Source organism: Dermochelys coriacea, chromosome 4 (assembly GCF_009764565.3).
Source record: "Dermochelys coriacea isolate rDerCor1 chromosome 4, rDerCor1.pri.v4, whole genome shotgun sequence".
NCBI classification, from domain to species: domain Eukaryota; kingdom Metazoa; phylum Chordata; order Testudines; family Dermochelyidae; genus Dermochelys; species Dermochelys coriacea.
The window spans coordinates 71731775-71746593 of NC_050071.1; the positions used below are offsets into that span (position 1 = coordinate 71731775).

Genomic DNA, 14819 nt, shown 5'->3' on the forward strand with positions numbered 1-14819 from the left:
AGTATTTCTTTAAATAGCTTGTAAGCCCTCTAGCGGTGCTCACCATTTTTTTAGGTTGGAAAGAGATCAGCAATGAGAGTACCAGCATCTATATAGCTAGGCCTTGCACATTTGCGTAGAGTGAGTAAACAGTCATGTGGGACACAGATGTGCCCGTGCAGTTTCCTCACATTCTTGTTCTGTAAAAAGCAAAACACACAAAACCTGATCACTGAGATCCACACGTGTTTCATATCTGTTAGTGAAGCCTCTGTGTCCTGAACAAGCTATAACTAGTAGAAAATACATCCCTTCATTTGTTTAGCAATATAAGTTGCCATGAACACCTCTCCACTACTTTGATCTATACACTGAGACACATAGTCACAGTGTGTCTGACTTCCCACAACAATAATGTTCTCAGGTAACTATCACCCAGCAGGAGAGCCCACAAGCATGCAAAACAGAACTTTCTCCAGATCTAGCCTACATAAGTCATTCATGCAAGAGTGAAGAACTTTCCAAAAAAAAAAAAAAATCAAAAACTTAGCCTAATTAGTTGACAAAATAATGAGGAAATGAGCTATTCCACCATCACCTCTTTTTTAAAAGAGTAAAATAAATAAAATACCAGGTACTAATGCAAGCTTCACCATCATGGCTGCCTCCTCCATCATTTCCTAAAACCCCAAACCTTCATCCTAATCCTAAAACGTGTCCTAACCAAACCAGACAAAAAAAAATCCCAACAACGTGGCCACTCTACCAGCTCCTAATCACCACCCAATGTCTGATTTTGTTTTATTTTAACCACAGCAACAGCAGCTCCAGTTCATCTCAACCAACTTCTTCTCTTTTATATCAAAAACCCCCAAACCAACCTCTTATAAAACTCCAGTATCAAAAAATTGAAATAAAAGCCCTACTAAATACTTGACATTTCAAATGCTTTACTTTTTCTTTCTTTTCTATATCTTTAATAAAAAGTTAAGAATTTTTAATATTGTATTTGCCATTATAGGAAGCAAACTACAGCCTCTGCATACCAAACCCCAAACACTGTTCAATGTTAAGCTGTAACTGAATTTATTTAGCATCTTTAATTCCCTATATTCCATCTAAATTAATACAACAGACCTTACCTCTTTCAGAATTAATGCAAAACTTCTCTTCAACCTCGACTTTCTCTCAGCAAGTTATTCACACAAACACTTGCTACTGATAAATTAGGCAAGCTATTTTTCCTATGGACTCGAAAGGCAGAAAGAAACACAAAAATCTCATAGGAGAGGAGCTCAAATACTACATTGTTGGGGGCCATAAAAATATCTAGACAGAAAATTGTGAGGCATTTGAATGAGAAGGTTGTTCCACACATAGGTTCAGTATAGAAAAAGGACAAGAGGGAGGAATGGGAGAAGGAAGGAAACAAATGGGGTGTAAGAAGGATGAAATTATTGGCAGAATGAAGGAAGATGAAAAAATTTGATGGAACATGTTAGAAATCAGAAAAGTGTACTCAAGCACCAAGAAGTTGGGTATGTGAAGGGGGCCATTATTCATTATCTTTAAGACTGTTCATAGATTAGCACTGGGGGTAGCTCCACATGTAGATAGGCATCTATCTGTTCTGGAGAAAAGAACGTGCCACGTAAGATAAATAGAAGGGAGAGAAAAGATTATGCTATATATTTCAGCATCTGCTGCCAACCTTAACTTCACCACTTCCACCTGAACTAAGCACATTTCTCCAGCCTTGTTCCCTGGCTCTGTTTATCCGTTCCATCTGGAGAAGACAAAAAATAAAAGGAAATAAAAGTTCAAGGATTCAATTTTCTATTAAAAATTCAATTTCACCACTGAAAATAAAATTCAAATATATTTTACCCTTTCCTTTTCCAGTCTTCTCATCTGCTCAGCCTTCAGTAAACTGATCTAAAAATTTGAACAGTTGGAATATTAAACTATATATTCTGAGGTACTTTATGACGTACTACACAAGGGAAGTTTTTATTACTTAAAGCATCATTGTAAATAGAAAAAAAGCCAAAAGTATTATGTCTACCTGGTCTCTTTGTCGTTTTTCCTTCTCGAGTAATTCAATTCTCTTTTTTGCAGCTTCCTGAAAAATAAGTATATATTTAGAATTTATTAATGAAGACTACTTTTAGCAAATTTAGTCCAAGGTGGTTAGTACTCCAAAGGCAGAGGCATGCCCAGAAAGGTAAAAATTAAGAAGTTAAAGGGTCTTTGGAGGAAAGAAATAAGGAGGAAAGGTTTGGAGGTTTTATTTTGAATTTTAAAAATCGTTTTATTCTGGTTTTGTTTTTGATGTAGCTTGAAAACAGGTAGATGGGTGTCTTTATACCTCAAACATTTTCCTCCTTTCTTCTCCTGGATTCTTTTTCTTCATTGGAGTTGGATGGGCCTAGATAAAAGGTAAAACTACAAATTAGATAGCTCAGTGCATGGTACTTTCTAGATTCCAAAATAGGCAAGTGAAGTCAGGAAGCGAGAGCAATAATTTAAAATGTAACAATATTTTACAATACAGCTTCATCTATTATTCAGAAGTGTGCCTGAAAAAGAAGAGATACTGTTAAGATCTAAGGTGAGTTATGTTGTAATTCTTCATTTGTTCTTGACCATGGGTTCTATCTAGTCAAAACAAATGAGCTAATACTTTTGAAAGCTCAATTTTAATCTTTCCTATTAATTCCCCTTCTCTGAGAATATCAATGCGCACTGATCCTCAATGTCCTCCTTAACAAGTTGAAGGTCCCTGAAGATGCCAATCACAGTGCTCACTGGGAAAACAAGTTGACCTTGATATTTCCAACTACAGAGTTTATTCAAACTATAGTTAATACTTTATTCTTAAGTAATAACACTGCTAACTGGTATTTATGTACAGTAGAACCTCAGAGTGACAAACAACAGAGTTACAAACTGACCAGTCAACCACCAACTGCTTTGGAACCAGAAGTACGCAATCAGGCAGAAGCAGAGACGGCAAATACAGTAAGTTACTGTGTTAAACTATTAAAAAAATAGTTTTAAAAAAGATTTGACAAGATAAGGAAACTGTTTCTGTGCTTGTTTCATTTAAATTAAGATTAAAAGCAGCATTTTTCTTCTGCATAGTTCAGTTTCAAAGCTGTATGAAGTCAATGTTCAGTTGCAAACTTTTGAAAGAACGATAATGTTTTGTTCAGAGTTACAAACATTTCAGAATTACCAACAACCTCCATTCCTGAGGTGTTCGTAACTCTGAGATTCTACTGTATTTAGATACATGTACTCTTCAGTTTATTAGAAAAGGGCCATGGTTTTGTGGTATAATCTTGTCCCCTTAGTTCCCTCTGTTCAGGCAGGCAGATATTTAAAACATATACTTTGCCTGTCACCTTATACAAGGTCACAGTCAATCACTGAAAGAAGCAGGGATAATATGGTAGAGTTACACTTCCTGCAGGCACCATTGCTTTGAATTTCTTCACTTTTGTATACATAGTGTAGTGTTTTAGTTTTATTTTAAAAGTGAAACTTGAATAGATTGAGTCTTGGTATAAAGTTATTTAACAGCACTTATAAATGTCCACCTTCAAGGACAACGTGAAGACCAAACAGCATGGCTTTGCCATATGTATCTATATCAGTCTGACCCCATTCCACATCCTATTGCTAGTTTTCTTCTCCAAACACATTTATTCTCCCTCTATTTTTAAAATCAGTTATTAAGATCACAAATTCCATTAAAATTTCAAACAAAGAATTTGGTTTTGTCCACCAGAGTCCAGTGGTACCCGCTTCAAAACACATGGAACCTTTTAAAGAATAATCCGTTGAAAGGACAGCATAACTAGCTTCCTAATTTTGTTTTGCAAGGATTTTGTTACACCCCTCCATACAAATGCAGTTGCTTTAGAAGAGGATCTACTCATTTAGAGGTACCTTCCTTCTCGGTCTAGTTCAAATTCTGCATTCTCTGAAGAGTCCAGTACATTATGGGGCACGTATGGTGTATTAAAACAGACAATTCACTTACATGTGCCATCTATTTGCCAGAAGCTGGGAATGAGTGACAGGAAATGGATCACTTGATGTTCTGTTCATTCCCTCTGGGGCACCTGGCATTGGCCACTGTCAGAAGACAGGATACTGGGCTAGATGGACCTTTGGTCTGACCCAGTATGGCCATTCTTATCTACTGATCACACTATTTAAGTTTGAAGGTGCTGAATACGGAACAAGTATATTTACTAATAGAAAAAAAAATAGATCTGATCATCAAACAGATTAATCCCAAAAAATAATCTAATAAGTAATACCACCAAGCTCTTATATAGTGCTTTTCCATCAATGGATCTCAAAAGGCCTTCCAAAAGGAGGTCAGTATCATTATCCCCATTTTACAGATGAAGAAATGGGGTCACAGAGAATACTCTGAATATTGACTATTAAAAATAGTTCAAGGGGTTCTGCAAACTTCAGTTGTAAACTACTGACTAAACTGACCTAAAACTGACTGCCACAAAATGAAGTTCCTGAAGCCATTCAAGCTGCAGCCAATTTAAGTAGCATTCCAAACAAGACCAATAGTAGTCTCCCAAGTTCAGCAATATCTTCTTACAAAATAAGAAAAAGAAATAAAACAAGGCATATAATTGGTTTACCTAAATGCAACTATTTCCTGTGTAGGTGTGTGTCAATGCAACCGATGTAAATGAAAAGCAACAATAGGATATTAGTGGACTAGTATTTTAAGTAGTTTAAGTAAGGTAAACCAAATTAGTTAATGAAAAACTTCTGGAAATATGTACCTTCATTATTACCACTCCTGTGCCCTCACCTGTCTAAATTTAGCTAATGGCTTCTTCTCATGAAATTTTTTAGATGAGTCACCAGATTTCTTGATCATTAAAGGCACTCCATATTTTGCAGCAGGTTTGGTAATTTTCTGAGCTGGCACAGCTGAAGCACAGATTTGTCCTTGAGCTGGTCTTTTTACTAAAAAAGAAAGGAAGAAATATGAATTGTTTGTCTCATAGTTAAACTTACATAGCTAGTCTTCTTTGGATATTGTTGCATTGCTCTGTCTCAAGTTACCTGTCCGGTTATCAAGACAAAAGTCTCAGACTAGATTCAGAGTATTCATTTGAGAAAGGGGCACAACTTCTCTCCAAGCCTTTCCCACTTTCATTAGAAAACTACCAAAATGGCATCTTCTTCCCAGTTGAGATACTTCCTCTCCAAAAAGTGAAAATCATCTCCTCTCCCCACAGAAGCAGAGCAAGAGAAATTTCAAATACCCAAGACCCCCAGACTAGGACATTAATGTGCTCCAGTAGTTCTGTACAAGTCTTCCTCTCCCGCTCCAAAAAGAAAAGGAGTACTTGTGGCACCTTAGAGACTAACAAATTTATTAGAGCATAAGCTTTCGTGAGCTACAGCTCACTTCATCGGATGCATTTGGTGGAAAAAACAGAGGGGAGATTTATATACACACGCACACAGAGAACATGAAACAATGGGTTTATCATACACACTGTAAGGAGAGTGATCACTTAAGATAAGCCATCACCAGCAGCGGGGGGGGGGGGGAGGGCGGGAGGAGGAAAACCTTTCATGGTGACAAGCAAGGTAGGCTAATTCCAGCAGTTAACAAGAATATCTGAGGAACAGTGGGGTGGGGTGGGGTGGGGGGGAGAAATAACATGGGGAAATAGTTTTACTCTGTGTAAATAGTAGGTGACTTCTGGGTACTCTTCTGGCTCTGTCAATTTGTCAAGAGATCCACTTCCTGGACACTACGGTGCTAATAAGCGATGGTCACATAAACACCACCCTATATTGCTTTCATGGTGACATGAATGAGGGGCATTGCTGGCACATGATGGCATATATCACATTGGTAGATGCGCAGGTGAACGAGCCTCTGATAGTGTGGCTGATGTGATTAGGCCCTATGATGGTATCCCCTGAATAGATATGTGGACAGAGTTGGCAACAGGCTTTGTTGCAAGAACAGGTTCCTGGGTTAGTGGTTCTGTTGTGTGGTGTGTGGTTGCTGGTGAGTATTTGCTTCAGGTTGGGAGGCTGTCTGTAAGCAAGGACTGGCCTGTCTCCCAAGATCTGTGAGAGTGACAGGTCGTCCTTCAGGATAGGTTGTAGATCTTTGATGATGCGTTGGAGAGGTTTTAGTTAGGGGCTGAAGGTGATGGCTAGTGGCGTTCTGTTGTTTTCTTTGTTGGGCCTGTCCTGTAGTAGGTGACTTCTGGGTACTCTTCTGGCTCTGTCAATCTGTTTCTTCACTTCAGCAGGTGGGTATTGTAGTTGTAGGAATGCATTGTAGAGATCTTGTAGGTGTTTGTCTCTGTCTGAGGGGTTGGAGCAAATGCGGTTATATCGTAGAGCTTGGCTGTAGACAATGGATTGTGTGGTATGATCTGGATGAAAGCTAGAGGCATGTAGGTAGGAATAGCGGTCAGTAGGTTTCCGATATAGGGTGGTGTTTATGTGACCATCGCTTATTAGCACCGTAGTGTCCAGGAAGTGGATCTCTTGACAAATTGACAGAGCCAGAAGAGTACCCAGAAGTCACCTACTATTTACACAGAGTAAAACTATTTCCCCATGTTATTTCTCCCCCCACCCCACCCCACCCCCCACTGTTCCTCAGATATTCTTGTTAACTGCTGGAATTAGCCTACCTTGCTTGTCACCATGAAAGGTTTTCCTCCTCCCGCCCTCCCCCCCCCCCCGCTGCTGGTGATGGCTTATCTTAAGTGATCACTCTCCTTACAGTGTGTATGATAAACCCATTGTTTCATGTTCTCTGTGTGCGTGTGTATATCAATCTCCCCTCTGTTTTTTCCACCAAATGCATCCGATGAAGTGAGCTGTAGCTCACGAAAGCTTATGCTCTAATAAATTTGTTAGTCTCTAAGGTGCCACAAGTACTCCTTTTCTTTTTGTGAAAATAGACTAACACGGCTGCTACTATGAAATCTCCCCCTCCAGTAATTTCAGTTGTTTGAATGAACTAGATGCAACTGTATGAAGTCCATAGGATAATCACTTACACTGCTCTCTACAGTAGTTGGGCTTGCATGCAGTACGAATACTAGAATATATTTTAGAACATGTACTATTTTGTCATCAGTCAAAATATGCTTTGGTTGAGATATAATTTCTTTCAACATTTATTGAACACACTCTATAAAAGTCATTTAAAAAAAAAACCACAGAGTTGAGTCTGAAGAGGTCCAGATATCTCTTTTTCCTGCCCAAACAGTTTAAGAGGGCTGTTTGCGCCACGTGTTTGGTAGGAAAAAGAGATGATCTTCTCTAGATTTCTTCAGACTCAAAAGTGCCCCTTCAACTCTACCAAGTTTAGAAACTTGGACTACACAAAATTTCAAGCAGAAAGAAATTTCTTACCTGCAGTTTCTCTCCACATTCATAGCAAATGGGTAATGCTTCTCATCTATGAAATTCCTATCATTTTATTCCTGTCATTTATCAGATTACTAGGGTGGGCTAAAACAAGGAGAGAGACTACTAACATAATGAAAAATAATCATGTACAAGAATTCTCATTCTGGTAAACAGCTTCTCCCCTCAAATGGTAACAAATGTCAAGTAGCAAATGTGATTCATAGCAGTTGGGAAAGAAGGAAAAAGCAAAATTTTAATTATTACATTAGAAAAATAAGGAGAGAGAGAAGTTTTCCCACATAAAGCAAAAAAGTCTCATAATTTAAGGAATTACTTAGGAACTCAGTAGCCTTACTACCAAGTGATAACTTCACAGAGAAGCAGACACTTACTTTGCAAGTCTTCCCTGGATGACTCTCTAGCCACAATACTATTAGAAGCATGTGGAAGGGACTTAATTTCCTCTATGAATGGTCACCCAGCTACCTGACATGCCAACTAGTGCAGTATTTTAACATCTTGCCTACAGCAACTTTGAAAGCTTAACCCACTGGCATTTTGGATGGAACAGTACGAACAGGATACAAAAGGTGTGTGCTTACTTGAGATATCTTTAGAGCTGTAGGAATGACAATTGTGTAACCTTCCCAAAGGAGTACTTAAGATTGGAACCAAATGGTGGAAGAACTATTTCTCAAGAATTGTGTAAAGATAAACTTACCTTGTGCAGAAAGGTTTCTGGAGCTAGAACAACAACCACCTTATCATGACAACTACAGTGTTAATACATAGATTAAGAAACTAATTCCAAACCCTGTCTTTTGGAGATAATGGTGACTAGATAAATCTAAACCTGGCTTTCCTAATCTGGCTAGTCTGATGAATTTTGACATCTGATGATACTCAGATGGGGAGTCTAATGTACCTGTATAAAAAGCCACAAGGGCTGGATATTTGGTTTTTTAGGGTGATTGGACATATGACTCCAATCAGCCATCCTGGAGCAACTAGTACAGCGAAGATCACCAGAACTTTAATTTTAATTAATTAGTAGAAGTAGTAATAATTACAGGCCAGGGCCACTGTGTTCAGCACTGTACAAACTTAACAGATAGTAAGCGCTTTGGGGCATAGACTGTTTCCCGTCAAATGAAAAATAAAATTGGACCAGCTCAATGAATGAAATTTCCTGGTTGAGTTCTGTCTCATTACCAAAGCATATTAATGACAACAACAGAGTCTCTGCTGAACTACACTTCACTTTTAAGGCCCAGGCTGTTAATCAGAGGTGGTCCAGGCGCAAATGAAGGAGTCTCCACTTCAAGAAGTAACTTATCTTTCTGCAGATGCAGCAGAGGTTCCTTGGCTGTCTATCAAGTACAAAGAGCTGGCCTTCTGTGCCTGTGAAGGATGATTTAACCTCTTCTTTTATGTGGACTGCCTTGAAAGACAGCAGATTCTTCTTTGCCTGACAATTTTCATTGCCTCAGAGGAACTCTGACCTCCACTTACTCACTGGTTTTGGGAGGGATACAAATATTCATAGTTCAGAGCGTAAACCAGCTTCTAACTAACAGGAGGCAGAAACAAACTTCCACTGTGGCACGCTGCTCCATAATTGTCGCTAATGTGTTTCTTGCACCTTCCTCTGAAGCAGCTGGTAATATCGGTGACAACAGTGAATTCAGCGGACTACTGGAGCGATCCTGTATGGCCATCCTTATGTTTTCTTGCAGCACAGGACTGACAGAATTGTAAAAGTGAACTAAAAGGATGTGTATTTTGAGATTTTGGAAAATTGTGCTGCACAAAGTTCAGATGTTTTCCTTTTCCTGAGGTGAGAGACCATAACCCTTAGGTTATGCTGTGTTCCAAGTACAGTCCCATCCTGCAAGGCTTGCTTCTGTAAGAGAGCACGCAAGGGTCTAGAGTAAAAGTTGAACTGGTTTTCAACATATTGTTTGAACTAACCTGCCCACAACAGGACATTTAGATGTGATCTGCAAATGACACCTAATATTGCATTGCATCCAATAAGCTATTCCATATACTCAGAAGTAATTTCTAGGAAGCATATAGTGTGACATTTAATTGCGGAAGGATACCAATGCAACACCAGCAAACTAGTTGTTGGAGACAACTGGCTCTAGATGACCACTACCAGGAAATGACTGACATGAAGACATTCTGGAGCTATGCAAATCTTTACCATGGTGCAAAAATTATGGCCAAAGCTGTATTTTGACCTCTGGGTAAAGAATTTTCGGTGCTGAAATACTTCTTGATTTTGAAAAATCTACAAGTTTAAATCCTTTCCATCAGCTGACAAGTTATGAGTAGATCTGTTTCTCTGGACAGGGCACAATTTGTGGTGATATACATAAATGGGATAAACAGAATTTAGGACCTGAGTCTTGCTGTAATTGCTACTATGCATTTAAGACTCTGGGAACAGAGCGTAGATTTAAAAAGTTTTATACAGCAACTGTAAACTCTCATACACAAGTGTTCGTTTTGTCTGAGCATGCTCATTTTGAGGATTGTTAGTTGGAGTGGGGAATCTATTTAGGTCTTCCTTGAGAGCTTCTGCTCCAGATTTTTTCCTTCTGCTGAGCAAACGGTCCTATCTTAAATACCCTAACTGTTGATAGTGAACAAATTTCTATGCTGGATTCAAAAGTGAAGTTTAAGCTTCTCTGCATCTCCAGCTTCTAATTTCTCTAACGTTTTCCCAAACAGCCTCATCCTGTAAATTTGGATGTGCAAGTTTTGCAATGATTGCTTCCTATTCATGGATGTAAACATATCTTTGTTGTACTCACTGATTTAGCAATCATTGCTCATCACAAATCACATTGAGATCCAGGACAGACTGCCAAGAAAGTTTTTTTTTTTTTTTTGCACCCTGCACCAAGGATGGGACCAGAAAAATGAATCCAAAACCTCTTTACTCTTGGGGAAATTCTGCACCACTGCATGCACACAGAAAACAATGTCCCCCTGCAGATTTCTTTGCTTCCCTGCAAAAAGTGACAGGGAAGCAAAGGAAAGCCATGCTAGGGAGTGGGGGGCTGAGGACGCCCAGGGGCATAGTTTGAGAGGGACATTACCCCCCCAACCGGAGGAAAGGCGAGGCACACGGGGTCCTAGGCCACTGCCCTCTCGCCCCATATCTGTGAGCACAGAGCTGCCCTGCTAAAGGAGGATAATGCTCAGCCCTGCTAACACTGCAGCAGGACACCATCTTGTGGGTCCTAGGGCCAGTTGTGCTCCCCTTGTGTGTGCTGAGAACCATCCTGTTTTCTGCACAACAGTGAGTGCCCGTAGTGGGACAAGGTAATGGGGGCAGGGTGGGATGCGGGTTGCAGGGCAGAGCCCAGGCTGCAGCATCCCCTTGGCAGCAACTGCAGCTGGGACTGCCCCATTACACAGACCCATCAAATCCCCCACCCCACCCCCAACACACACATGCACATCAAACCTCACTCCCTCAGCACCCGGATCACTGAGCCCCCCCACACTCCCCCTGCTGAGCCCCTCCCCCCTATTGAGCCCCAGCCACCTTGCCCCTGAACCCCACCCCTAGTCCCTGTGCACCCAGATCCCCCACTGAGTCAACCTGCACCCAGACTGTCCCATAGAGAACCCTCTTACCCCACACCTGTATCCCCCACACACAAGCCCCTTTACACTTGGATCCTGCTGGGCTGAGCCTGCCAGCCCACACCTGATGTGCCTAGAACAGTGGGGCAGGGCTCCAGGAGGTTTCTGAGACAGGCCTGGCCCCTAGGCTATGTCAGGATCAGGAGCAGCCTCACTGCCAAATCCCTGTCCCAGGGAATGGCTGCAGGGTGATCTCTCACCTCCATGCAGCCAGTGGCCTGTGCTTCCCCCATGCCATGCTGAAGCCTCCACATTTATTTCAGGGTGGATAAAAATTGGATTTTTTTGATAAAATGCTTTTTGAGGGGGAAAAACCCTATATAAAGATAGTTTTAAATTAAGATATCTTTGAGCTCAAAGATATCTCATCATGAAATAGGGATTATAAATTCTAATTCCATAGTATGAGACAATATATTCATGTTTAAGAAAAGTTTTGTAAATGAGTTCCAATAGTTCCATATGATTGGGTTCCTAATCTATGGTTTTAGGAGCTTCTGTATAGATTTAGGTTAATCTTTCTATCTACCCAATGGGACTTAGTACAGAAGATACCATCAGAGATGCTTAGTTTTGCAGTTCTCAAACTGTGGATTTGTGTCTCCAGAGATAAAAACATTTTTGCTGTTAACAAGTATGTTAAATAAAATAAAAAAAAATTAAATTAAATATATAAAGGTGAGAAATAAACAGACGTCAACTCTATTGTCCCTCTGCAAATTTGTGTACACAGAATCAATCCCTTACCTCTCTCTAAAGGTGCAAAGTTGCAAAAAGTTCAATGCTGGGGGCGGAATAAATCTGGACAAAGAGAAGAAGTCTGGAGATAAATGTAAGACAGGAGGGAAAGGCAGGAGAAACAAAAGTGAAACTGTTTAAGCAGCATATTCCAGAAGTCTTAAGGTCTTTGAGTATAGCCTTTATTGATCTGAGATCTACCATACCATTCTCTCACCAGAACGGAAAACATATAGTGGCAGCAGGCTATAACAGAGACCCATCTTGGGAATATTTTAATGAAGTTCCACTACCTGGGGGTAAGACAGGCATGAGTGCAAAATGCAAACAATGCAACAAAGAAATGCAAGGCCTGGTCGCCCGAATGAAACAACATCATGAGACGTTTTTCATCATCTTCAACACAGCTTCCTCCTGAGAAGGAACGCATGTCTGAACATGCAGGATCAGCTTGGTAAACTTTTTTATTTCATACTTTTTTCTTAAGGACTACCTGTCTTCCTTCTGGACTATTCTTGAATTCTCATGTTTGAGCAAAAAAATATAGTTGTTACCCTACAGTACTACCATTTTAGATGCATTTGTGATAAAAAATAAATAGCTGAAATAGGCAGATCTTCCTTTTATAATTTCACCTTTAAAGTAGTACTGAGTGTCAATGAATGCAATGAGCAATACTAAATGAGCAGTATGGTAATAATTAAATAACTGCATTGACTTTTTGTTTAGGAGAATCCATCCTCAACATACAGGATTCTGAAGACTATCCACCTTCAAGATCACCATCATTTTCTATAGTTTCAGAGTTATTTGCCAGTGATAGTGTTTCAGTCACATGACGTACGTCACATAGCCACAGTATATCACCTGTAGCAAAAAGAAAACACAAAATCTCCATCATCCAGAAGCAACCAGAGATAAGTTTGTGATAAGAATCAGCAGATTAGAAAAAGAGGTAATTGATGAAAAAAGTTGCCCAGTTTGTTTATGCAACAAACTTTCCTTTCCATATGATTGAGAAACCACACTTCATTAAACACAGTTCAGTCATTAAGACCAGGACACAGCCCACCTAACAGAGCAGATGTCACAGGCAAATTGCTGGATAAAGTGTATGAAAGAGAAACTGAGCAGTGTGCAAAAAGTCTTGAGGGTAAAATTGTTAACCTAAGTCTTGATGGGTGGAGCAATGTCCACAATGATCCTGTTGTATGTGCTTGTGTAACAATAGGAGAACTGAATGTCTTCCTTACAGGAACAATTGATACATCAGGAAGTGCACACACAGAAGAATACTTACAAGAAGTAGCAGTAAAAGCTATAACAAACTGTGGGAAAAAATTCAAATGTCTATGACCAAGCCGCATACTAGACAATACTGCAAATGTATCCATGATAAGAAGAAATTTAGGAAAAAAAAAAAAGTCCCAGGCTAACAACATACAGTTGCAGTGCTCTTTTGATGCACCTTCTCGCCAAAAAGACTTCAGTGTTCTGGAACTAAAGGCTAATAAATGTTGAAATTGCAAAATAATTCCGTAAAAACCACTTGCAGCAGCTGCTCTGAAAGAAGTGGGAGGAACCAAGCTAACTCTCCCACAAGACGTGCGATGGAACGCAGTAGTGGACTGTTTTGAGCACTATATCAGGAACTGGCCAAATCTGATGACAGTTTGTGAAAATCGTGAAAAAATAGATTGTATTGTCACAGCCAAAGTTCTCAACGTTGGGCTTAAGAGAAATGTTGAACACATGCTGAGTACCCTGAAGCCTATTTCTGTAGCTTTGAACAAAATGCAGGGAAATAGCTGTTTTATTGCTGACGCTGTTGAAATTTGGAAGGAACTGAGTGACATCTTAAAAAGAGAAATATGCAATGACAGAATTATATTACAAGCATTAAAAAAAATGAACGGGACAAGCATTATCTCCAGATCATTTTCTTGCAAATATTCTCAATACTTGGTACCAGGGTCAAACCTTAACTCTTGAAGAAGAGGAGTTGTCTATGACACGGACATCCAGCAATCATCCCTCCATAATGACAACTATAATAAACTTCAGAGCTAAGGGTGAACCATTTCAAGAAATATATGTTTGCTGATGATGTTTTAAAGAAAGTCACACCAGTGAACTGGTGGAAGTCACTTAAGCATTTGGATTTAGAGATGGGTGAAGTGATAAACTCACTTTTAACAGCAGTAGCTTCTTTTGCTGGTGTAAAGAATATTTTCTTCCTTTAGACTAATCCATTCCCAATTGAGAAATTGTTTGGGACCAGAAAAAGCAGGAAAGCTTGATTTTCTTTTCCAGATTATGAACAAACAGGAAAATGAAGGTGAAGACGACTAAGTTAGCTGCAGAAGCCAATATTTTAAGTTTCTCATGTTGACCGGGCTGACAATCAATTTAATTTGTTTTTTAAAATATTTCTAAAGTATTTTAGTTAACCATTTTAACAAAAACAAACCTGATTAAAAAAAACATGATTTATCCAAATTCAAAAATTCATATGCTTGTTTTGTTAAAATATTATGTTTGCTGTTGAAGAAAAAAAAATCCAGAATACACAACTGTGTTTTAGTTAAATAAAACAATTTAAATGTCTGTCTGGTGATGTTCTCCTCCTAATATAGCATGGCAAGAAAATCCTCCAAATATTAATGATTAACCTGTTGAATTGGAGATCGTTCACCTCCCAATCACTTCATAAATATGAGCTTTAATTACCTTTGGTAAATGAAATAACCAAACAATCATTCATTTTCTGATATAGCTGTAAAACTAAGCGATTTATTTTGAAAACTTTTCAGATTAAACAATGTATAGTGTGTAGCTTCTAAAAACGAAACCTACATCTCTGAGTTGTGAAGAATATGTATTCAGGTTATAACAACCAACAACAATGCACTTTTATGTAGAAATCCATGATTAAATCGAGTCTGACTAGTGATTTAAAATCAATTTGATTTTAATCCAATCCATCCTGATTTATTTAC

At 39.1% G+C, this 14819-nt stretch overlaps 1 protein-coding gene across 23 annotated transcripts in view; it reads right to left on the reverse strand.

The window, feature by feature from the left end:
* Positions 1-14819, reverse strand: part of NEK1 (NIMA related kinase 1) — a 137214-nt gene that overhangs the window by 82116 nt on the left and 40279 nt on the right. For 10 of the 23 annotated variants that reach the window (XR_006280861.1, XM_043513351.1, XM_043513366.1 and 7 more), the window contains 5 exons: positions 4832-4989; positions 2348-2407; positions 2045-2101; positions 1867-1914; positions 1691-1765 (listed from right to left, as the gene is read on the reverse strand). Coding sequence is in view for 22 of the 23 variants with exons in the window: in XM_043513351.1 (XP_043369286.1) it covers positions 1691-1765; positions 1867-1914; positions 2045-2101; positions 2348-2407; positions 4832-4989 (398 nt within the window). In the remaining variant the exon portion in view is untranslated. Of the gene's footprint in view, positions 1-43; positions 180-1690; positions 1766-1866; positions 1915-2044; positions 2102-2347; positions 2408-4831; positions 4990-14819 lie in introns of all 23 variants that reach the window. The other 13 variants (XM_043513362.1, XM_043513360.1, XM_043513367.1 and 10 more) reach the window with 8 other exon arrangements.